This window comes from Charadrius vociferus, unplaced genomic scaffold (assembly GCF_000708025.1).
Source record: "Charadrius vociferus isolate BGI_N301 unplaced genomic scaffold, ASM70802v2 scaffold326, whole genome shotgun sequence".
In the NCBI taxonomy this organism is placed as follows: domain Eukaryota; kingdom Metazoa; phylum Chordata; class Aves; order Charadriiformes; family Charadriidae; genus Charadrius; species Charadrius vociferus.
Genome location: NW_009649062.1, coordinates 4,521,690 through 4,545,208, shown reverse-complemented (window position 1 = coordinate 4,545,208; position 23,519 = coordinate 4,521,690). Strand labels below are relative to the sequence as shown.

General features: G+C 38.7%; 1 protein-coding gene across 1 annotated transcript in view; it reads left to right on the top strand.

The window, feature by feature from the left end:
• The first annotated feature begins 1,547 nt into the window (after positions 1-1,547).
• Positions 1,548-23,519, top strand: part of PI4KA (phosphatidylinositol 4-kinase, catalytic, alpha) — a 60,580-nt gene continuing 38,608 nt past the window's right edge. The window contains exons 1-18 of the mRNA XM_009888153.1: positions 1,548-1,658; positions 2,867-2,960; positions 3,651-3,739; positions 4,253-4,325; positions 4,663-4,922; positions 5,599-5,665; positions 7,648-7,796; positions 8,389-8,454; positions 9,508-9,604; positions 10,520-10,711; positions 11,477-11,577; positions 12,277-12,406; positions 13,491-13,623; positions 14,302-14,397; positions 15,117-15,300; positions 16,060-16,163; positions 18,094-18,262; positions 21,879-21,929. Coding sequence (XP_009886455.1) covers positions 1,560-1,658; positions 2,867-2,960; positions 3,651-3,739; positions 4,253-4,325; positions 4,663-4,922; positions 5,599-5,665; positions 7,648-7,796; positions 8,389-8,454; positions 9,508-9,604; positions 10,520-10,711; positions 11,477-11,577; positions 12,277-12,406; positions 13,491-13,623; positions 14,302-14,397; positions 15,117-15,300; positions 16,060-16,163; positions 18,094-18,262; positions 21,879-21,929 — 2,154 coding nt within the window. The 5' untranslated portion in view covers positions 1,548-1,559. The remainder of the gene's footprint in view (positions 1,659-2,866; positions 2,961-3,650; positions 3,740-4,252; positions 4,326-4,662; positions 4,923-5,598; positions 5,666-7,647; positions 7,797-8,388; positions 8,455-9,507; positions 9,605-10,519; positions 10,712-11,476; positions 11,578-12,276; positions 12,407-13,490; positions 13,624-14,301; positions 14,398-15,116; positions 15,301-16,059; positions 16,164-18,093; positions 18,263-21,878; positions 21,930-23,519) is intronic.

Genomic DNA, 23,519 nt, shown 5'->3' with positions numbered 1-23,519 from the left:
GCTTCTTGGTTCTTGTTCTGGAAATCTACCGTTGGTTTGACAACCAACTGTGAAAACAATTTTAAGCCTTGCTGTTGGTTCACTAAAATCCGGGTTTTATTTTTTTTTATTTTTTTTATTTGAGAGCCTACAGTAGCAGTTAAACGATATTAGCCGTTCTCCTGGTTTGAGTTTCAGTGGCCAGTCTGGCCCACACCACGACAGCAGTTCATCTCTAGCTAAAGTTACTCACTTGTGTTATTGCGGGTGTTAACCTGATGTAGGACACACGCATCAGAAGTTGTTTTCCAAAGTTCGTATTTCCTCTGCTGTGTTTCATGTTGAGCAAGAGGATTATTTGTGTTATGTTCAGGACTTGTAATTATGAGACCTGGCAGTTTAAAGACCAGAATCTTAAATTCCACTGTGCATCCAGTAAATTCTTCTAATCCTCTAGAGATATAGTTCCTTGGTTTAGAAGTTTCAAGGCGGGGTGTTTACAGAGTTATCTAAATAGGAAGTAACTTCACATGCAGACATTGGTATTTATTATGATGGTCCTTTTTAAGTAATATTTATTAACATCAAGGAGACTTACAGAAAGACAATATGCTTGTCGCGTTTTCCCTTACTTTGTTTTCCTATGAAACTGTTAAAAATTTGGGTGATGTGGTAGTTTCTCTAGATGGTGGATGCTGGGTTTGGGGTGAAGTAATAGATAAATATTAGGAAGATAATTGTTCTGGTAACTTCATCTGTTGTGTTTGAGCAAAAGTCATACTCAGCTGGGTAACAGTTTATTATTTAGTGGTGTATATGGAGAAGGCATTGGTGCAGCTGTAACCAAAGCTCCAGCCACCTGGGTTTTGTTTACAGGAATTGAGTAACGTGGCTGCTACATATTTCTTGCACATCTAGAATGCCCAATGAATTAGTGGAAGGAAGGCTTTGTTGTACCAGGGATGCAGGAATGAGCTCTTTAAATGTGATGCTCTGTAACTGTGATACTCTGAAAAGTTTCAGAAATTCTCTTGAGATATGGAAAAAAACCCAACCAAACAGCTTGATCAAGTGTTGAAGAAAACCTTTAAATCTGCCCATGTTGTGGTAAAAATGTTTGACATCTGCTTGAGATTTTTCTTTTTCTAGTATCTGTCATTCACCACTGTTTCCTAGTCCTTAGATGCTCTCATTAAGATTGATGACTGAAAGAAGGAAATGTGGCCATCTGTCTCTCTTCCAGGAGAGGGAAAGACTACTGTCCACTTCAAACACAGGAGGTCTGAATGAGTCTTGAAAAGCACAGCCTGTCAGCTTGTTTCTCTGCTGTGAAAATATTTGCAATTAGCACTCCACAGGCCTGTTTCTTGGCATGCTCTGGGGCATGGACGTGATGGAGAGCTCTGCTCTGTAAAAGAGAAGCTGGGAGCTACTTGCATTGCTTTCCTGAGTCTCCTGGTGGATTTTTGAAAGACAGTTTTAAGACATGTACCATTGTTCCCTTGGATTGTTTCGTCACTTTCGATCTTGTTCCACTGTTCTTTCGCTCTGCTGTTTTTCAGGTACAAAAACTCCTCTGTATGTGTCCAGTGGATTTCCATGGGATTTTCCAGTTAGATGAACGTCGCAGAGATGCTGTTATTGCTTTAGGAATCTTTCTAATTGAATCTGACCTTCAGGTATTTTTCCCACTTAGGCTAACTCTGTTTAACTTGAAAGATTTTGGATTAATTCAAATGTAGTTGTTCATTGAATGAAAAGTTGGTATTTGCTATTCAAACAAATAAAATAAAAGATCAAGGATAACAGATGGGTGCAGGCAGGAGAGCACAAGGAAGCAAGGACAGTACTGATCAGTGTGATAGACAGTAGTCACGGCACTGCCACAGCCAAACTGCTGTCCTCTCTTTTGGTCGTGATAGCTTAAGCAGAGAAAGGAAAGGCTATTCAGGAGGGTATGCTGAAACCATATGTGTCATGGCGTGTTCTTCCCCACATGCTTCTGAATGACAGGTATGTTCCAACATACTCCTGAACATCAGGTTTGTAATCGTCCTTTTCATGCCTGGCACTAGCCAGGATAAAAAGACAAACAGTGCACCCCAGCTGCGTTGTGTCCTAACATGCCTTTTGTGTCTGTCAGCCTGTTCGTGACGAGCTGGTTGTCTTCCCTTTGAGCTCTGGGCATGGTGCTCTTTTGTCCTGGATCCAAAGTCATTAGACCATAGACTTTTAAGTCCTTTAATATTGCTAGGGTTTGCATCAGGCCTGAATTTCCTCCTATTTAGTATCTATTTACTGTGATACAGTTTGCATGCATATCCTTTTTGCGTTTTTTTTTTTATAGCGTGAAGCTTAAATGTATTCATGTATTCATGTTTCTTAGCATTTTTATGATGTTTTCAAAGCCAGCGGCTAGCATTAATTAATCCAACTCTATGAGGAGGGAAAGTGCTGTCCTTTGATTTGCAGATTAGGAAGCTGAGTGTTACACAGATGTGTGAAGTGACTTGCATAAGGCCATGGGATCACATGTACTGAATTGGGACTGGTACTGAATTTCTCACTGCCTTAACATTATTTTGTGACCTTGCTGTAAACTAATAAGTTGTTTGGGGTCAATTACTGTTCTAGAATGCTTTTTCCCAACTTGTATGGAGAATGAACTGTTGCCTAGAATAAAAGATTGGATTTATAGCACTGAATTGATTTACTTTAATTTGCCTGTGTTGAAATCAGTTTTGCATTATTCAAGAAGCCTGGGGAGTAATTACTAGAAGCGAGTTCTGTGTGTGGTTAATGTAGTCTTTCTATATCTCTAAAATATCTTGAGATGATATGGTTCAGCTTTTCTTCTCCATTTTAAATAGAGTATTTTCCTCTTCAGCACAAAGATCACGTGGTTCCTTACCTCCTCCGACTTCTGAAGGGTCTTCCCAAAGTCCAGTGGATAGAAGAAAGCAATGCACGGAAAGGCAGAGGTGATGTTTGGGTTTTTTGATCATTCTCATGGAATGTCAGCCAGGAGATAGGAGTAGCAAAGATTATTCAGGACATGGTACAAGGGGAGTAGAAATGTCCCGCTAGGTTCTTAGCTCCTGACTCAACAACCTTTCATATTGATTTTCATTAGAAGCAAAGAGGAAGTTGAATAGCTCCCAGCTTTCTTGCTTGACTGCTTTGTGGTAGATTGCACTTTCCAAATAATTCTACGCTCAGTATATTTGATTACTAAATTGGAGAAGATTGTGTAGTAGTTAGAGCAGCAGAGTGGAACCTGAGATTCGTACCCTCTACTTTTAGATTTGATGCTTAGTTGCTATTTAAGCTACTTGATTTCTTGCTCCCTTAATATCTTAAAATGAATATAAGAATACTTTTTTTCACAAGGGGTATTATAAATTTTTTTTCAATTACTTGAAAGCCTGGAAGGGTTGTTAATTATTAAAATTGTTCTTTTAACATTTTATGCTGAAATTATGATGGTTAGAGTGTACTTCTAAATTTTGTATATAATACTGTGGTTTTTTACGTGTTTTTTTACAGTCTATGTCAGAACTGTATGACACGGAAATCACTTATGTCTTCTCGCTTTATTATTATTTGCTCTTTCTGTGTTGATTCCCTCTAATAATACTTATGTAGTGTATTTTCTGTCCCTTCCTTTGCAGGCTTGCTTCCAGTTGCAGAAAATTTCAGCTTCTGCTTGGTAACGTTGTTATCAGATGTTGCTTACAGGGATGCGTCTCTCAGAGAGCAGGTAGAGTTTATTTTAAGTTTGTGCTGATGTAGTACTCAGTTCTCCAGTGCTGCAGTACTGACAAACATCTAGAGAAGGGTACACCACAGCTGCTTTCTTTCTTGCAAAGGGATTGGTTGCTTTAGCATGTGTACTGTTGTGTTATTTTGCTTGTGTTAATTAATAATCAGGTACTGAGAATATATTCATAAGTCTGCTGTTACTTCCAGGTGTCAAAAGATGGTACTCGCTGAAGCCAGAGTTTTAGAATTCAGGTTTTGATACTGAAATTAGGACTGCTGCAATTTTATTCTGCTAGTAAATACCACCTAACTGCAGACATTACAAAAGAAGCTCTGCAAGCTGAGTGAGGGCAATATACTTTTTTAGTCACATAGCATTAAAAAACTCTTGTTTACAGAGGTACTTATGGTAATATTTGCAATTTTCATTTGTGTTGTAGTGATCTAGTAGAAGAATATAATATATTTTTACCAAAAAGTATTTTTGTTATGTCTGTGTTGATTACTTTAGATTTTGGATGCAATTCTACAAGTAATGCAGTTCCTGTTGGGAATGTGCCAGACGCCACAAATGCATGATAAAGGTACTATTAAAATAACTCTTTATATTGTTGCTATACTTGTAACTCCTGTCCTCTGAACTTCTTTTGTGTTTTCTGATTGTCAGGATTATTTCTGAAAAGTGAGCAGCTTTTTCATTTGACTTCTCTTAGCACATATTTATTCTGTTTGTTGCTGACTGGTAAATAAGGAAGCAAGTACATTAATTTGCAATATCTTCATGGTTTTTCCTCTACTTGCACAAATAAGACTTTGCAAAGCACATTGGGCTGAAACAGTTCAGTAAAGTGGTAGCAAAACCGTGAAGAGGAAGTTCTAAGTTATTGTTAATACACTGTTACACGTGTTTTTCTTTTCCAGAATATTTATGCAAGTATGCAGTGCCCTGCCTGATAGGAATTTCTCGAGCCTTTGGTCGCTACAGCAATTCAGAGGAGGCTCTCCTTTCAAAGCTTTTTCCAAAAATTCCCCCGCATTCCCTGAGAGTTCCAGAAGAGCTTGAAGGAATTCGCCGACGATCCTTTAATGATTTCAGATCAATTCTTCCCAGTTCTCTACTCACTGTTTGCCAAGAAGGAACACTAAAGAGAAAGGCTAGCAGTGTATCTAGCATCTCGCAGGTTTGTATGACTTGCTCTGTGTTGGAGTCATTGTTTAGATGGTTTCGTGGTCTTGGTGGAATTAAGCCTGGATATGCACACAGTCTCTTAACGCATACCAGATACACAAATCTTTATTTTGGTTCTGCAACTGACTTTCTAATTTTGTAGTTTCTGAGCTGCAGAATAATTAGTGACAGTTAAACTAATGACTGTACTAATAAGTCTTAACATGGAACAATTGGCAAATCCTGTTCCTTGTGTTATTCTCGTGAAAAAAGCATTGTAACGTATGTCTGCAAATTTGGGAAGCTGGCACTTAATGGCTAAAGTTTTCTGAAGTGCTGAAGATACACAAGTTCTCACTGGTTTCACCAGGAGCTGTGGACGTTCGTTGTCTTAGGGGAAGAATGGATTCAGATATGCCAGTTTTGAAACCACAGATTATTATTAGCATGGTCTCATACAGTACAGGAGTCATCATTCTAATATCTTCCCTTTAGTCAAAAGCACTGAACTAGGTTTTTTTAACTTCCCTTTTTTGGTTGGAATTGAGCTGTTAGGCCCAGCAATATGTAGTTCCTGTTATTTTTGCTTGAAGCTGTGTTTCATTATAAAGTGTATGAACCATTCTCTGGAAGGTTTTTCAATGTTTTATAAATAGTTTTTAAATTGCGGCTTTCTTGTGATGTTTCAGGTTAGTCCTGAACGTGGAATTCCCCCTCCCAGCTCTCCTGGAGGATCTGCAATTCATTACTTTGAAGGTAAATTATTTTGCAAAGGGATAGGGTGTGATATGGGGGGTTTGTTGCTATTTATAGAAAATTGAAAACCAAAATAATTTTGACCCCTTTCTCTGCCCTCTAGAATTCTTACAGTAATTCTCTGGCACACGCCTGCTAGGATTCTGAAAAATTTGGAGGCATAAAGACAGTAGGAAGTTGTTATTAACACCAGTGGTTTCCAGGCTCAGTTATTTCTGGCAGGCTTCTGAGACATGATTTCTTTACTGCTAGGCTGTGCCTAGTACTGAACAGCTTAATTCGGCTAGGCCAAAAATATTTCTGGAGATTAGGCTGAGTAACTTTGAGAAACAAATGTTAATATTGTGCTTCACTAAACAACTATATTGTTGGACTAGGGTCTGGAATTTTGAGACCTTTGTTGGCACATTGTATAAATCGAAACCAACTGCTCCTTTTGAAGTAAACGTGATATTGGTCATTGTGTAAGACCTAGTAACTTGCTGCTGTGAGAAATAATAATGCAGACACTGAAGCTGAGTACTCACTAATGTGTATTAATTACTGTATCATAAAAAGCAGAAATGTGAAAAAAAAATCATGAATTAATATAGAGACTCTTAACCACTGAGTTTTGGTAGAACTCTAGCTGTGAGTTCTATGTCAAAGCAGGGCTGAAAAATAAGTTCTTCATGAATCAAGTGGAGGACTAGCTCTGCATCTGAGGTGTTTTGGTGTCTCTGGTTTTGTCTGGACCTTTGAGGTTCTTGACAGTTTGGGCCTTCTCTGTTTCTGCGTCATTCTCCTCTCTCAAGCCCTGGCTTTAATTTCTTCCACATTACTTTTCTTTCTCTGTCACGTTACTGTTTGTAGAGGCATCTGTCTTCCTCAGTCATATCATGGGATTGCGGGGTAGTTCAAATATCATTCTTAAATTGCCAAGTAGGAAGAGACCTGTTTGTCTTCTGTCTACCCTGTTGAATCAACCTATACTGCTTCAATTGTATGATTCTCAAGTTTTGAAGTTAAAAAAAATAATAATAAGGCTGCAGGTTAGAGAGAGCCTATAGTAGTAGAACAAAAATAGTTAAAACTATAGGTGGAAAGTGGACAACTTTGTAAAAATTTCAGAATCACTTTAATTGTGTATTTAGCAGAGTTAGGATTGTTCTAATCAGGATTTTATTTTCAATACTAACTTCTACCAGATATTTCAGATACCGGCAGCCCTTGTATTATTTCTGGTAATGTAGTTTGTGATAGTCTTACTTTCTGAAGAAGATGAGTAATGACCTTGTTTCTATTCTGGCCAAGGCTAATGGTTTAGAAAAATGGACTGAAAAAAAATTTTTTGCTGTTGTCAATAAATAGTGTTGCTTGAAAGCATGTTAGTCACAAGAACATTACTTTAGCACAGGCAGCTGAGTATTTCAAAAAGGCAGAGATGTCATTTCTAAAGTGGAAACAGTGCCAAAAGCAGTGTGCTTAGCAAGTTCTTGGCTTAATAGAGTACTTGAATCTGAAAAATAATTTGATTTCTCTTTGCCTTCAAATTGCACTAGTGAATTGGTGCCTCTTCTAAGGTGAAAGCTGTGCCACATGTTCATTTCATCTAATATAGGGGAAAATCTTGCAAGATTAACCTGTTCTTTGCACCTCTATGCTTTTGAACAAAATGGCATTTACAAATGTTCTCAGGTAAATGTACATCAGTAGTATGAGAAGAATTCTTGTCAGCAGTACCTCTAACATGAACACAAGTCATTGAAACTAATTCTTCCATTGTGATTGTAAACTTCTAGTGAACAAATGTATTTTTTCATCATAGTTTTCTATCTTGATTTACCAGTAGATTAGCTGAAACGTGCCTTTTGGTAGCTTGCAAGTTAAAGACTGCACCTGTGTTGAAAATAACTCCTTAGTAGTGACTAAACATTACCATTAAACAGAGTTTATATATCCTCTCTCTCCCCAAACTTGTTTCTATTATTTTTTCTGACCAGGTTCATATCTTCCTGATGGGAGTGCACTGGATCCTGATTATTACTTCTCTACAATCAGCTCCAGCTTTTCAGTTTCTCCTCTCTTCAATGGCATTAACAATAAAGAGTTTAACATCCCACTGGAAATGCTCCGTCAGCTGCTGAACATGGTATGTGATGGGTTCTTATGAAGATTGCAGTGACATTGCATTCTGTTCATGCTAGAAATAGATGCAGTTGAAGCTTTTAGAATTGCAATAAAAAGATGGTGTTTGTGTCTCAAGCTTTGTGTGATGTTATTTTTATAGCATTTAATGTCATGCTTCAATAGTATTCCTAAAACGCTCTCGTATGAACCACGAAGAATTTGGAAAATCAAATAAGTTTATCTCAAGTTCTTACTGTTTGAGTTTTGCTGACCGCTTGATCTGAGATAACTTACATACTGATAGTTGCTGAAATAGAAGATTGGTTTTTGCTGTGAGAATGAGACCCTTTTCTAGAAGGGTTTAGTTGCTGTGAATTCACGCATGTGACGGAAACTACAGGCCCTGTCTGCTTCCTGCACCAGCTCTTTTGGAACAGCACACAAGGGCTCCAATATATTTGTTCTTGTTGCAGCCAGAAATTCTTATAGCCTTAATTTCATCTGACAATTTGCAGTCAAGTGACTTGTGTTGGGCAAAATTGTATTGGCTTTCTATCTACAGTCATCAACAGGAAACATCTTTTTTTTTAATTTTTTTTTTTTTTCCTCCATAGGTAAAACAGATTGTTGGGGATTCTCTGCTAAAGACCTTAGATGCAGTTGTAGCTGAAGTTGCAGAGGTATCTTTTAAAATTCCTTTTCTAATGACTTGAATACTTTTTTTTTTGTCTTAGTAATTAATGCTTGGAAAATTAGTCTTTTATGTGTGTAAGGTATGGCTTGGCTTTGCAAAACAGTACTCATTTCCTGTTTGAACTGGTCTTTCAGTGCTTTAAATCTAGCCTTGGACTATGTAAAAATTGGGGGCTTAAGGGGGAATGTGTTTCACTAACATAAAAGGAAATAATTATTATCTTTAAAAAATGAATGATTTTCTTACTTTAGCTCTATTATCCTAATAAATTACAGCATTGGTTGCCCAAAACTGGTTTACTGTAGACTAAGGTCTTTATTGCATATTACAGTAGCATCTTTTTTCACGTAGGTAGAATGTGTTGGATATTTTCTTTTTCTGTCTTGGAAATCACTGCTGCTCTTTTAGGTGTCATTTCTACAAGTTTAATAGTGTTAAAGTTTGTGGACCTTTACTTTCAGAAATGGCATACTTGTTTCTGTAGGTCTGTGAGTCTTGGTTCTCTCCTTCCCTGGGTGCAGTTCTGTAACAGCCTCCACCATGCTTTATGGAGTTAGCCTCATCTCAGGGCCGTAAAGCTGTGTTGAAAAGAGTATGTGTTCACTTGTGGGGGAAAATGACTTTGCTGCTCTCTCCAGCCAGCCTTCCAGTACTGCTGTATTTGAAATGTGGCCCTAGGTGGAGACAGCTTCAGTTTCTTTTCTTGCTATCTCAGTAAAATGATAGGTTTGAATCCTCCAATTTTTTCTTTTTTCTTTTTTTCTTTTTTCTTTTTTCTTTTTTTTTAACAACACTGTTAGAGAGAACATATATGAGCTCTTCAAATTGAAAGTGTGTCTGAATATTTAGTGCACTGGATGGCCGTACTTTTTATAAAAATAGGGGGGGAAGCTGTGAAGTTACTTCTGGTACCTGTTATAAATGCTTATTTACATTGCAGAGGCAAACAATTATGTGACTGGAATAAGAACACTTGTTTATCCATACAATGGAAAATACTTAATTTTGAATCTAGCAGGTTGCTTCTTTTCTCTTTCAGATGGGTGCTAATACAGAGCTCTATTATAAAACTTTCAGTGACCCTCTTTATCTTGCGCAATTTAAAATGCTGAGAGACACGTTATACTATATGAAAGGTATAGTATGTGTTTGTTTTTTTTATTTATCCTTCATTATGTTTAGGATTCAAAGTGTTGTCTGCATTGTATTGAGTACTTGAACGTAGGGGTTTGCATTTTTTTCTGTGAGGAATACAGAGAAATTGTCTGAGCAGCCAGGGATCAGATTAGGAACCCTCTACTCTGCTCTGGGGAGACCCCACCTGTGTCCAGCTCTGGGACCTCCAACATAAGAAGGGCTGGAGCACCTCTGCTATGAAGACAGGCTGAGACAGTTGGGGTTGTTCAGCCTGGAGAAGAGAAGAGAAGGCTCCACGGAGACCTTATAGCCGCTTCCAGTACCTAAAGGGGGCCTACAGGAAAGATGAGGAGGGACTCTTTATCAGGGAGTGTAGTGATAGGACGAGGGGTAACAGTTTTAAACTGAAAGAGTGGAGGTTCAGATTAGATATTAGGAATAAATGTTTCACTTTGAGGGTGATGAGGCAGTGGGCCAGGTTGCCCAGGGAGGTGGTAGATGCCCCATCCCTGGAGGTGTTCAAGGCCAGGTTGGATGGGGCTCTGAGCAACCTGATCTAGTGGAAGCTGTCCCTGCCCAGGGCAGGGAGGTTGGAACAAAATGATCTTTAAGATTCCTTCCAAGTCTAACCAGTCTGTGATTTCCTGGGAACTCCATGTGTGCTGTAAAATTTGTATTTTGGAATATTTCCATATAAAAAAGGTGCTATGGAAATAGGAAAAAAATATTTTGAGCACAAATAAAAGTATTAATAGATGGCATTTCAATTGTCTGTTTACTGGTGGACTTTGCTATGAAATTTATCTTTCAGGTAGGGATAAACTTTATAACGTGGCAATGAATTTTATATATGCTGTCATTCTGATACACTGACTCTTATCATTCTAGTATGCTATTTCCTTTTATTTCTTAAGACCTTCCCAACTCATTTGTGAAGGAGATCCATGATTTTGTGCTGGAGCAATTCAACAGCAGTCAATCAGAACTTCAGAAAATCCTTCATGATGTGGATCGACTGCACAATGAACTGAGTCCTTTAAAACTTCGTTGTCAGGCTAATGCTGCCTGTGTGGATCTCATGGTGTGGGCTGTGAAAGATGAGCAAGGTGAATAATGCTCCTCAGTGTCTGGAATGGCTGTCTTTTTTTTTTTTTTTTTTTTTAAGTTGTAGAAAAATTTCTAAGTTCCTTGAGAGTAGATGATGCTCAAAGAAATATAAAATAAATTTCGGTGGAATACTCCTTGCTATTAGAATACAAGAGTAAAACTTCCGTCAAAAAAGTTGTCAAATCAGTTGGCTTGGTAGTTAGACATCTCTTCATAGAAATGGGACCAGAAACATCCTATTGGCTTATCTTACAAGACATGGTATAATTGCTGCATTCATGCAGCTGCTTGTTTTCTAGTTTATCTTATGTTTTTAGTTATTGCTCTTAGCATCTTAAATGTTTCTCAGTCATTCTTTTAAAGAAAATGGTTTTTCTTCATTGCTAACAGGATTGGGAAACTCTTTTCTCAATTTTCTTTCCTGTTTTATATTTCTTGTATATCCTCTGAATATGTGAAGGATTTTTTCCTTTGGATGTTGCAATACAGTTTCTGTCAAATGTGAAGTATGCTCAAAATCAACTTGAAGTACTGTAATTCTTTCAGTCGTAGTGTTCAACAGAGCTGTTTGGTGCAGATACTAAGTTCCCATAACTGTTTTTTTGCAGAAGCAGCACTAAATCTCTTTGAGGAATTGTAATATGAGGAGAGTGAAGCTGATACATTTTCTGTGTTGTTTCAGAAATGCCAGTAAGCATTGGGCTGTGTGCGGCCTAATAACAAATCTGATAAACAAAATTTTTTGTTGGATTTTTTTGGTTAAGGTGCAGAAAACCTGTGCATCAAGTTATCAGAGAAGCTGCAATCGAAAACCTCGAGCAAAGTTATCATTGCTCACTTGCCACTGCTGATTTGCTGTTTGCAGGTCTGTCTTTACAGTATTTGACATTACTCTATCAGTGAGTGAGAGTTTGGGGAGTTTCCCAGGTTGCTAGAAGAACACTTTTTATCTGCTGTTTGTATTACTTTCCATCAATGTGTTCTGCGTTTGGATTTTAGAGGTCAGGTGTGGAAACTGCGTAGCGTCGTGCTTTCAGAACTTTGTTAGCTCAGCTACTTCTTGAAGAATAATATTAATGAGTGTTTTTTTAACCAGTATATAATTTCTGAAATATTTAGCTTCTTAGTCCATTACATAAACAGTTAAAATACTGCTAGATCACCGAGCTTTAAGGCTAAGGCTTGGTTATTCTAATTTTTATGTTGTCTTACTGGGCACTTACAGTCCTAATGTGGTGTTTTCCACCCCGTAGTTAATAATCAGGATTCTCTAAATGTTGGAACTTGTCCAGTAAATTTATTTTTAGAGTGCAATTCATTTTGTGTAACTCCTGTGAAATCACCCAGGAGGAAAGCAGCAAGGCTTGGCTGGCATACAGCACGCTCGGAAAACCTGAAAGAATTAGACACTTGAAATGTCAAAATTTCCGCTAAAGATTGAATCTCTCAGAACTATGTATGGTTTGTTTTGGTTTGTTTGCTTTTTTTTTTGTATTCAGCTGAAGTTGCAAGCTCACAGTTGGCTATCTTTTTTTTTTTTTTTTTTTTGGTCTTTTCTTTTTAGGGTCTAGGTCGTTTGTGTGAGAGGTTCCCTGTGGTGGTTCATTCTGTCAATCCATCCTTGAGAGACTTCCTTGTGATACCTTCCCCAGTGCTTGTGAAACTTTACAAGTATCATAGCCAGTATCACACAGGTAACAGAAAAAAGGCTGTGTTCCAAAGCATATGCTAGTGATTGTTTTCCAACTTGTATGGCTTTTTGATGCTTTTGGATATTTTGTGGTGATACAGCCTTTTTTGGAAATGGAGATTTATGATGGGTTTTTTTTGTTTTGTTTTTTTTTTTCTGTGGAGGTGAAGAGGATGAATGATTGCAAACCAAATTCTGTTAGAAGCGTATCTAAGGGCGAGCAGTGTGTATACAGAACTACATTTTATGCTAGCAGCAATATTGCTGTGCCTTTTCTGCTGAAACCAAGACAGTCTTATCTCAAGCACCTTTGTCCTGAGTGAGATCAGCGACAACTGTAGTGTGATACTGCAGTACTGAAGGTTGTATTATGTGTATCAACCTCCTGCACTTAGTTCAGAGCAGTTTGCTTAGGGCTTTGTCCGCTTGGGCCTCCGGAATCCTCCAAGGACAGAGATTCTACAGCTTGAGCCAGGGCATACTTAATTCTCATAGTAGGGAAAAAAATAATCACGTATCCAGTTGGAACCTTCCTTGTTTCACGTTATGGCTGTTGTGTCTCATTCTCCCATGAAGCCTGCTTCTGTCTTCTTGGTAACCTACTTTACACTTTGGAAGGCAGCTGTAAGGTCTGTCCAAAGCTGCCTCTTCTCCAGGCTGAGCAAGGCCGTGTTCCTCAGACTCTCCATACAGGTCCTGTGCACCAGCCCCACGACCATCTTGATGGCATTTGGCAGGTTTTTTGTTGTTGTTTTAAAATTGTAATATCAAATTATGATTTCCAAAAAGAAAACGTTCAATTTAAATCACTTGCTGATGCAAAAGCAGTATCGTAATGCTAATGCAGAACAGGTAAAATGAGAACTGAAGGTGACTAAATTTAGGAATAATTATGTAGGAATAGTTAAATGCGGTAATGTCTTGCATAGCTGGTGACAACACACGTACTCCCAAAGTTCTTCAGCTCAGCTCTCCAAGCTGTAAAGTAGGTTGTTACGCACTCGCCAGATACTGCTCTGCCTGTGTGCTCTCATCTTGGGGAAAAAGCTGTTTCAGATGGTGTTGATTTCCATACTCTGTGTTCTTAGTAGGTGGTAATGACATCAAGATTAGTGTAACCAATGAGCATTCAGAGTCCACTCTAAACGTAATGCCTGGCAAGAAGAGTCAACCATCCATGTATGAGCAGCTGCGTGACATTGCCATAGAGAACATCTGCAGGTAAGAGAGAGAGACTTGCACCATGTTAGAATGCATGTTCTATTTTCCTAGCGGAAAAGTATTGTGACTGTTTAGAAGGTGCTGCTGGGTGCAGCTATAAAGGCTTTTTGACTTTTTTTGATTATTACTTCATTTTTCTTCCCACATCTCTTGGTGTCCTAATGTCCTAATTGTAAGATAATGATTTGGTCTCATTGTTTTGCTTCCCACATACATAAGTCATGCTAGTCACCATTTTGATATGCAGTGGGGTTTTTGTTTTCTGCTTAGATTTTGATGTCAATTGAGCCTCCTGTAACAGAAAGATTGTTACGCACTCAAACGTGGGCAGTGTAATGATTATTCTTCCCTTAGACAGTTACAGAGAGCTGGAGGGAAGACAAATGGTTGGTGACTAGAGACAAAGGACTGAAGTTTCTAAAGCAGTGCATTCTGAATTTACCTTATTACATATGCCCATCTTTATTGTTGATGGAGAAAGCAGCTGTAGAAATTCAGCTCATTTTTTAAAGTACATCTGCAGTGTTCCTAGGCAGTCAATTCTTATACTGAAGTATAAATGTTTTTCCCTTATACCTGCTGTGCATTTACAGTAGTAAAAAGTGAAATGTTTAATTCATGCTTTTTTTTTTCCTCCTCCGGCTGTTCTAGTAACTTTTCTGTTCATTGTTATTCCAGGTGCTTGAAAGCTGGTTTGACTATAGATTCAGTGATTGTTGAGGCCTTTCTTGCCAGTTTATCTAACCGTCTGTACATCTCTCAAGAGAGTGATAAGTAAGTTGCTAGTCATCAAACCAATTTTTCCATCATTCAATGAAACCGAAGCTTATTTTAAGTATGGGCAACATTATTTTAGGGTTGTGTGTCTCTGAGGTTAGCGAGCTTGTATACAGGGTCAAGATCTTCCCCTGCAAATCTTTGCAGAGCTGAGCCCGTGTTTTCATGCTGAGAGGTATGGATTCATTTTTATCTGCTGAATCAGCAAATCTTTGGTGAGTATTAGCCAGTTCTGAGTGATACTCTCTCTGCTGTATCCTTCAGGCTTCAGCTATCTTTTATGGCTAGACACAGCTTGTCACTCGTGGCATTTGACTTGTTTGACTGTTAAGAGACTCGCCAGCCAAGAAACCTCCAAGGGGCAGTCCTATAGTAGCTGGTCTGACTGTCGCGTCTTAATGTTTTGCAGATCACTTTTACCTGTTTTCACTGTTGTTTCTAGAACAGTTTGTTCATGGATTAGCATGGGTTTCTTGAGTAGTGTTTGTGGGGTTTTTCTGTTTTTTATTTTGAAAACCAACTCATGCAAGTATATCTCCAATGTTAATATTGGGAGTAGATGGGTATATAGAGTGGCAATATTAAAGCTGTTAGTCATGTTTACATTTAGTATACGAACTGTTTCTTACATAAAATGTAACTGTGCTTGGAGGTCTTGATAGCTGTTGAACAGTTACATGTATGGTTTTGGGGTTTTTGTTTGTTTTTTGTAACAGGGAAGCTCATTTGATTCCTGACCACACAATTCGTGCCCTAGGGCACATTGCAGTGGCACTGAGGGACACCCCAAAAATGATGGAACCCATACTACAGATCTTACAGCAGAAGTTTTGCCAGCCACCTTCTCATCTTGATGTACTCATCATTGATCAGCTGGGCTGCTTGGTCATCACTGGAAATGTAAGGAAACAACTGGCCAAGAGAGTGCCAGTTACCGATCGCTTCCGTTTAGTTAAAAGGAAGCATAGTTTAGGAACTGCATTTGCAGGCAGTTTTTCTTTTCTTCAACACAAGTATGCGCTTGTACAATCCTCATGTCTCTGTGCCATCAGAAAACAAAAACTGTCCCTGTAAAGAGGATTAGTCCCTGTAGAAAATAATTAAAAGTTTTTTTGAAAAAAAAAAAAAAAAACCCAAACTATAAAAAACCCACCAAACTCCCGTGTTTTCAAAAGTTAAGAAGTTTATAAACACTCGGGCTATGTCCCGAATAGGTGCACAGTATCTTTTTTCATATTAGTAATTAACTTTCAAAGTCTTGTAGGTCCACACATTTAAAAATATAGATTGCCTTCTTCAGTCATACAAGGATACAAGGATTAACTGACTTACCTTTTCCTAATGTAATATTTGCCTCTGAGCAAGAAATTAATTGCCAGAACTCAGAAGCCTGGAAAAAAAAGTTTTCCATCAGGAAGGTGGAGTTAAGGAACTTACTGAATTTTGTAAAATTTAAGCAATTAAAAACACTAATGAAAGCACTTCTGCTGTGTGCTTTATAGAAGCTGAAATCATTGCTCAGACTATGACTAGATAAGTATCTGAAAAAGTTCGTAATTCTTAGGGTATTTTACAGGGTTGTTCTTTGGAGAGATTGTGTTCAATAAGCTCTACTTAGTGATTTTGGGGTTTTTTTTTGTTTTTTGTTTTTTTTAACAGCAATATATTTACCAGGAGGTGTGGAATCTGTTTCAGCAGATCAGTGTTAAAGCAAGCTCAGTTGTTTACTCTGCCACAAAAGACTATAAGGATCATGGATACAGGTAAAACTTAGCTGTGTCCTTTAAATGTGTGAATATTATATCAAATGTACTTTATGCTACATCAGAGATTTTCACTTTTTCCTGCTCTGAGTTTTATTATGAGGTTATAAATGTGCTTGTCTTTTTTCTTTGATGTTAAAAAATAATATATTATTTTAAAAACCAGTAGTACTTCATAATGTAGAGATTCCTAACAATGTTTTTCATTACAGGTAGTATTGATTTTTTTGTTGTTGTTGTTTTCCCTCTGTAAGGAGTTAATGTTTGTAAATTGTAATTGACATTGACTTGTGTTATCTGTAACTAGAGTAAATAATGTCTTAGCCTAGGAAAGCTAATGAAACTCCATGGGGGTTTGTGTGTGTGTTTTGTTTTGGGTTTTTGCGTTGTTTTATTTTTTTAAATGTCCCAGTACTTGTTAACAATTTAATTCTTAGTATGTAAGTATGCATTGTAGTCCCTGTTAGAATTAAAAATTATCACTGACTTTGTTGATAGTTTGGCTAGGCTTCCTTTTTTAAAAGGATATCTTTTAGTGTAGTATGTGAATAACCAAGAGGACTGTTGCTGTCAGTATGTTTTAATATACTGTCTGACCCAATGCAGTCTCAGCTTTAACAACAACTGATAATAGTTCTGATTCTTCTGCTGAAGAGCTTTCCCAATCCAGAAACACAGGCTTTTGCTGCTTTTTGTCTGTAGCTGTATCTGCTGCAGGAAAGTAATTTCCTTTTGGCCAGCACAGCGTCATAAATGAAGTGTCTTCCAGAGGCAAAGCTTATGAATAGGTTTTCATTTAAACACTGATTGCATTTCAATTATCAGTAAAGTGATGTGCTGTTCATAAAAACAAAAACCAACCCCCCAAAACCACCGTCTGAGTGAAAAAACATCAACAGCCTTATTGGAAGAGTTCATAGAATCACAGAGTGGTTCGGGTTGGAAGGCCATCTGGTCCAACCCCCCTGCAATAAGCAGGGACATCATCAACCAGACCAGGTTGCTCAGAGCCCCGTCCGACCTCACCTGTAATGTTTCCAGGGATGGGGCATCCACCACCTCCCTGGGCAACCTGTGCCGGAGTCTCACCACCCGCAGCGTAAAACATTTTGTCCTTATATCTAGTCTAAATCTTCCCTCTTTCAGTTTAAAACTGTTACCCCTTGTCCTATCACTCCGCTGCCTGATAGAGTCCTTACCCAGCTTCCCTGTGGGCCCCCTTTATGAACTGAAAGGCCGCTATAAGGTCTCCCCGGAGCCTTCTCTTCTCCAGGCTGAACAACCCCAGCTATCTCAGCCTGTCTTCATAGCAGAGGTGCTCCAGCCCTCTGACCATCTTTGTAGCCCTCCTCTTTGTAGCATGTCCTTATGTTGGGGACTCCAGAGCTGGAGGCAGCACTGCAGGTCGGGTCACCCCAAAGTGGAGCAGAGGGGCAGAATCCCCTCCCTCACCCTGCTGGCCATGCTGCTGGGGATGCAGCCCAGGGTACAGTTGGCTTTCTGGGCTGCGAGCGCACATTGGCGGCTCGTGTTGAGCTTCTCATCCACTAACACTCACAAGTCCTCCTCCTCAGAGCTGCTCTCAATCCATTCTCCACCCAGGCTGTATTTGTGTTTGGGATTGCCTCAACCCACGTGCAGGACCTTGCACTTGGCCTTGCTGAACTTCATGAGGTTTGCACAGGCCCAGTTCTCAAGCCTGTCCAGGTCCCTCTGGATGGCATCCTGTTCCTCTGGTTTGTCACCGCACCACTCAGCGGCTTGTCATCTGCAAACTTGCTGAGGGTGCACTTGATCCCACTGTCTGTCATTGAAGATATTGAACAGTACTGGTGCCAGTATGGACCCCTGTCTCTCAGTGTTATGAAGAAAGCACTGAAAATACAAAACTTTGAGGAATTGCTTGTTCATAACTGTTCTTTCTTCTCAGACACTGTTCTTTAGCAGTCATTAACGCCCTGGCTAACATCGCTGCTAACATTCAAGGAGAACACCTTGTGGATGAACTACTGATGAACTTGCTGGAACTGTTTGTTCAGCTTGGGCTAGAAGGAAAGAGAGCTAGCGAGAGAGCAAGTGAAAAAGGACCAGCACTGAAGGTCAGATATTCACTGGTTTTTTATTATGTGCAGCTGTGCGTTTATATAGATGGCACTACTGAACATACTCTTCTGTATGTTTTTAACAAAACCCACACCCTTACACACACAGAAAAATATCACCCTTCGTTAAACATAAGAATATGTTCTGATCATGGAATATGAGTGATAATGCCTCTCAAACACCTAACTAATCTGTGTATAGTGTCTGAGATAAAGCAGTGGTATGTTCAGCCGAGCCTGATTTTGTGTGAGTGAGTAAACTGTCTGGAGTGCCAGAGGCAGAGCTGCAACGAGAAATATGGAACACTGACTACTTAACACCTCTTACTAATTCTTGAAGTGTCTTCAGATGTGACAGAATTCTACTACTAGTTTTAGCGGTACCATAGGAAAACTCAGATTGGAAGGGACCTCACGAAGTCATCTAGTCCAACCTCCAGCTTGAAATAGCCAGTTTGTCATCCTGATTAATCCTGAATTGCTCTTATGAGTGGGTGTGTCTTGATTTTTTTTTTTTTCCAAAATCCAAGTTGATGCAGGCCTATCTGCTTGCCTAAGCTTGCCTGAGAAAGGTGAGATTTGTCTCGTACGTTAATTTGTATGGTAGGAATACTTTGCAGGAGTCTATTTGAGTGCGTTTGCCATAAAATAGAGTTGTTTTTAAATGCAATTTTCAATTGTGATTTGTAAAATTTAACACGTACTGGCCTTTAAAAGTTTATGAGGAGATTTGGAAGAGGAATGTCTTTAAATGCTAACTAAATTTCTGCAGGAGCAGTTTATATGCAGTTACTTTATTCACTCAGAATTCTCTGCTTTTTTTCTTACGTGAAGACTTTCACCTCACTTCATATTAACTTTTCCCCCTATTTCAATTAAGTATCCAGAGTACTCGATGTGCCTATTCTATTTAAGAAGCAAACAAAAATCTCAGCCTTTCACACAATACCTTCCTCTCATCTTTGCTCTAAAATATACACAAGCTTTGGCTTTTGCTCTTGAGATGTGCGTTATCATTCGAAAAGCAAAATGTGGTTGCTTCCTACTCATAAAAAATGAGAGCCTTACTCCAGTTATGTTCCTCCCTAGCGTTCAAATGCTGTAACCTCTTGGCATTCATTCCACTTAGGATAACTTGTAAAAACTCACTGTGTTTGATAGTGATTTTTATATACAAAAAATACAGTTGTATGTTTTAATAATTCAAGTGTGTTCATACTGGAAAATTAATGTTATCTTGGAGATGTGGTTTTAAGAGCTCTTCCTTGCTTTTTAGGGCAAATAGGTAACACTCCCTTTTGAAATAGGCACATTTTCCTAGTAGGGAGGGAAACAATTCTTTTTTTCTTTTTCATGTCTTTTTTTCCCTGTCCTGTGTATGCTACATTTTAATAGTACCAAGTTCTTTATCCTTTTATGGGATGAGTGAACTCTTGGTAAATCCCTCTGAAATGAATCTGTTTGCTTTGAACATAGGCTGCATTTAATCAGGGGTGCCAGCTTTTCTCTTAAAAGTACATATCTAGAGGCTGCTTTTCATGAATTCTGTGGTGGAAAATTTCTCTCCATGGGTTTCATAGATTCTTTTGACCACAGATAAGAAAGCTGAAATGGTGGAAAATCGTTGTAGAAATTGGTCTAGAATGACACTTCTAAATTAGTTTCCGCCCTCCTCCCTTCAGGGACATTTTCCCACTGTTTCAGTTTTGGAATCGGTATGGGAGACAAACTGCTGCAGTGATTTAAAGCCACCTGCAAACAGAAAAATATGTGATTGATTTAACATGGATTTGAGCTAGGAGGCAGTGTTTCTTCATTATGAAGGTACTGATAGCGGTTTTCACTAGAACACTTGTTATTCAGTGTAAAGTAAAAGTTATGAAAGGTATTCTGAAGACTGGGCTACTTCATTTTCAAGAAGAGTTAATGTAGATAAAACGCTGTACATGCTGTGCTCCTAGACAAAAGTAAGTTTTTGATAGTTGTCGGATAGTTTGCCTGTGTCTTCTGCTTCACAGCATACCTTTTCATGACTTAAATTTGCTCATTAACCATTAAAATGCTTTTGTGGCTTATTTGTTCTGTTTTAAACCAGATCTTTGAACCATGCAAAAGTGGCTTCTGTCAGGGGAAGGAAAATAAATTTTTTTTTTTTTTCCCCCGTTGCTGATCGCTTACGTGAATGTTCCCTGAGGACGCCCAGGGATGGAAGTCATTGCATATTCTTCATCCTCAGTGCTGTATATTATCATAAAGAGGCTGATAATCCATTTTTATAACAAAAATGCTAGTAGAGAAGTGGGTTTTCTGCAGTTCTGTCTGTTGGTGTTATGTCCTGGGTTCTGGCTATCTCAGTTAGCTTGCATCTCTACTCTGACTCTGCAGCAGTTTGTCACATCCAGTGTGCTGTCCTGATGCTTGCAAAAAAAATGCAATGACTTTTTTCAGTCGTTCCTACCCCTTAGAGTGACTTGAGGTGGTGGTGTTTTATTCCCTTCAAAAATAATTAAGCGTTCATCTTTTGTTTTGCTTTGTCTTGGACACTACAGGAAAGATAACTGAAATGTGTTTTAGTTGGGTTGTATCATTATTGTTTCATCTGAAGACTATTTGGCACATGATCTCTCTCATGTTCTCTTCCCCACCACTTTCTTCTTTTTTTTTTTTTTTTTTTAATTGCTTCCTTTTCGTTTATCCCACGTTATGCAAAGCTGTACCCTGTTAGCATGCCTGCCTCACATCTCCCCTGTGCGACCAGCAGTCTCTGTACCTGCTCTCTCGTTTGTAAGGAGGACGCTGCAGAGTGGTCTCCCTCCCACATCCCAGGTGGAGGGATATGGGAGGGAGGGAAAGACTTTAGGGAAATGTCTCTGAGCACAATATCTGTCCTATCACTCTTTGCCTTATCAGAGAAGGTGAGTGGCAGTGTGCCACATGCAGTGAATGTTTTCAGTTTTAAACACTATACTGGGCCAAGAGCAAATGCACTTGTTGCATAGAGTGCAATTAAAAACATCCTGAAATGGAAAAAGGAAATATTTCTTTTTTTTTTCCTTATGCTTAATTCAATGGAAAAGGCTGCTCGCCCTGCTTAAATCAGTTCTTGAATATGGTGTCTTTTTACACGCTTGTTATTTTTGGCTTCATTTTGGTAGTAAGATTAGACTTTTGGTAAACATTTGGCACCTGTCTGTGGCCACCTATTTAATGTGAGCATTTCTCTTGCGGTTGTTGGATGTCAGAGTAGATGTGGTATCAATGAATGTTCCCCCACCCGCCCCTTTAGCTCAAGGCATAATATCTGACTTCTAAATATAGAAGACTCTGTGCTGAAAGGGGAAGACATTCTTTCTATGAGGGACATTCCAGTCGTTGAGGAGCCACCTGAAAAGCTTTGTTGAAAGACTCCTGGATGTCCCAGTCCTTGGGATTTCTGGGGTGCTCTGTTGGGCAACCTGAGCACATGTATTTGCAAGATCCAGAGCTGCAATTGGCAATGTATGTTTTCATTTGCATGTACAGTAGGAATGTTTGCTGCTTGAAATATGTCTTCTAGGAGGTATTTTAGAAATGCTTTTGTAGATGTTTTGATAACTTCCTTTTTCTTTTCCAGGCCTCCAGTAGTGCGGGGAATCTGGGTGTGCTTATTCCTGTTATTGCTGTGGTGAGTATCCAATGGTTGGGTTGTTGCAAGCAGAATAATTTTTCTCACATATGTCAAATATCAGTGCTATTTCATGGTCAAATGGTTTGATTAACAGCTACTGCGGAAGTAAGCATCCCGGAGAAACACAGTAGTGTTGTAAAATAGTGTTTCTTGATCTAAGAGGGGGAGGAATATTTGTTTAGTAATGACACATCTCTTAAAAGAATTAATCTTTTGTGATTGAGAGTTATTGTTGCTGGTCTCATGAATTCAAGAGATTCATGAGCTAAATAATACCACAGGGGATATTTCTTTGAATAGTGTTTGGCATGCGATGTAATAAACAGCACGTATGTTTGGCCTGAGGAGAAAAGTGAAAAACAAATGTTAATAAAAACAGGGTTAAAAAGAAATCTTAGTTTGGCAGCACACCGAATCCTGCTTCTTAAAAGAAAAAAAAAAAAAAAAAATCACTAGGAAAGGGAGGAAGTCTCCTGGGTCTTCTGAAACTAGAATTGACTGTCATGCTGAAAGCATTTTAGGAAATGTGCAAGGACACCGAGGTCCATTCCAGACTCATTTATTTCAGTGTATATCTGGTTTTGGTCTCGGATGACAACTTTTTCTGGGGTAAAAAGATTTTTATTTTTTTTTTTCAACAAAGTATAACTAAACCAGGATGCTAATTCAGTCAAAAATTGGTGTGCGACCATTCTGGATCTCCAACAGAAAATTTGTCCAAGCTGAGTTTCCAAGTCAGTAGGACTAGTTACCTGACTGCTGTAGCTTCTACAAAAAACGTCTAAAAGATTTGTAGACAAACTTAAACTTACTGGAGAACCGAAAAGCAGTCATGTCACTTTCTCTCCTCCTGAAGTTGAATTCTTTGGAACTTTTCCTGCACAGCTAGTGGGACAGAAGGGGAAAATGTATTCCATACCTGCAGTAGGCATGCCTGCTTGCAACTTGCTCATGCTGCACATCCACTAGCAAGCAGAAAAAATCATTCATTTCATACTCTGCCCTCACAAACCTCTTTACTGAAGCTTTTCAAAGAGAAGAGCCTAAAATTAGCACTGATTAAAGATCAAAGAACTGTTCCTTTCCTTCCCCGGTCTCTTCCACAAGTTTCCCACATAAGCTCTTCCTGAATTCACCGGTGATCACAAGGGCTGGATCCTAGCTTTACAGAAATGTGTTTATAAATGTCTTGGATGGCTGTTATTCAATAGCTGCTCAGTTTTTGCATGAACTAGCTAGTCCTGTGCTGAGAGATGTGTTCTAGTGGGTAGTATTTTTCAGCTGTCAGTAATGTCAGCACCGATTTGAGTGAAAGCAAGATCATTCCTTGCATATTGAGAAAACATTAGTGCTTGTTAGAGACTTAATGTATAAGTTATGAAAGTACTTCTCTGTTTCAAATTTTTATTGATGATACATTTGTTCTGAATAGCTGGTGATAACTGCATTTTTCTTAACCAATGTGACCTTTAAATGGAGTCAGATACTGCCAGAATCTGAAGCAAGAGTTAATGGTTACATTATGGTTGTTGAAGCAAATATTTGACTTTCTTGCACAATGTATGAAGATCATGAGTTTTGAGCAGT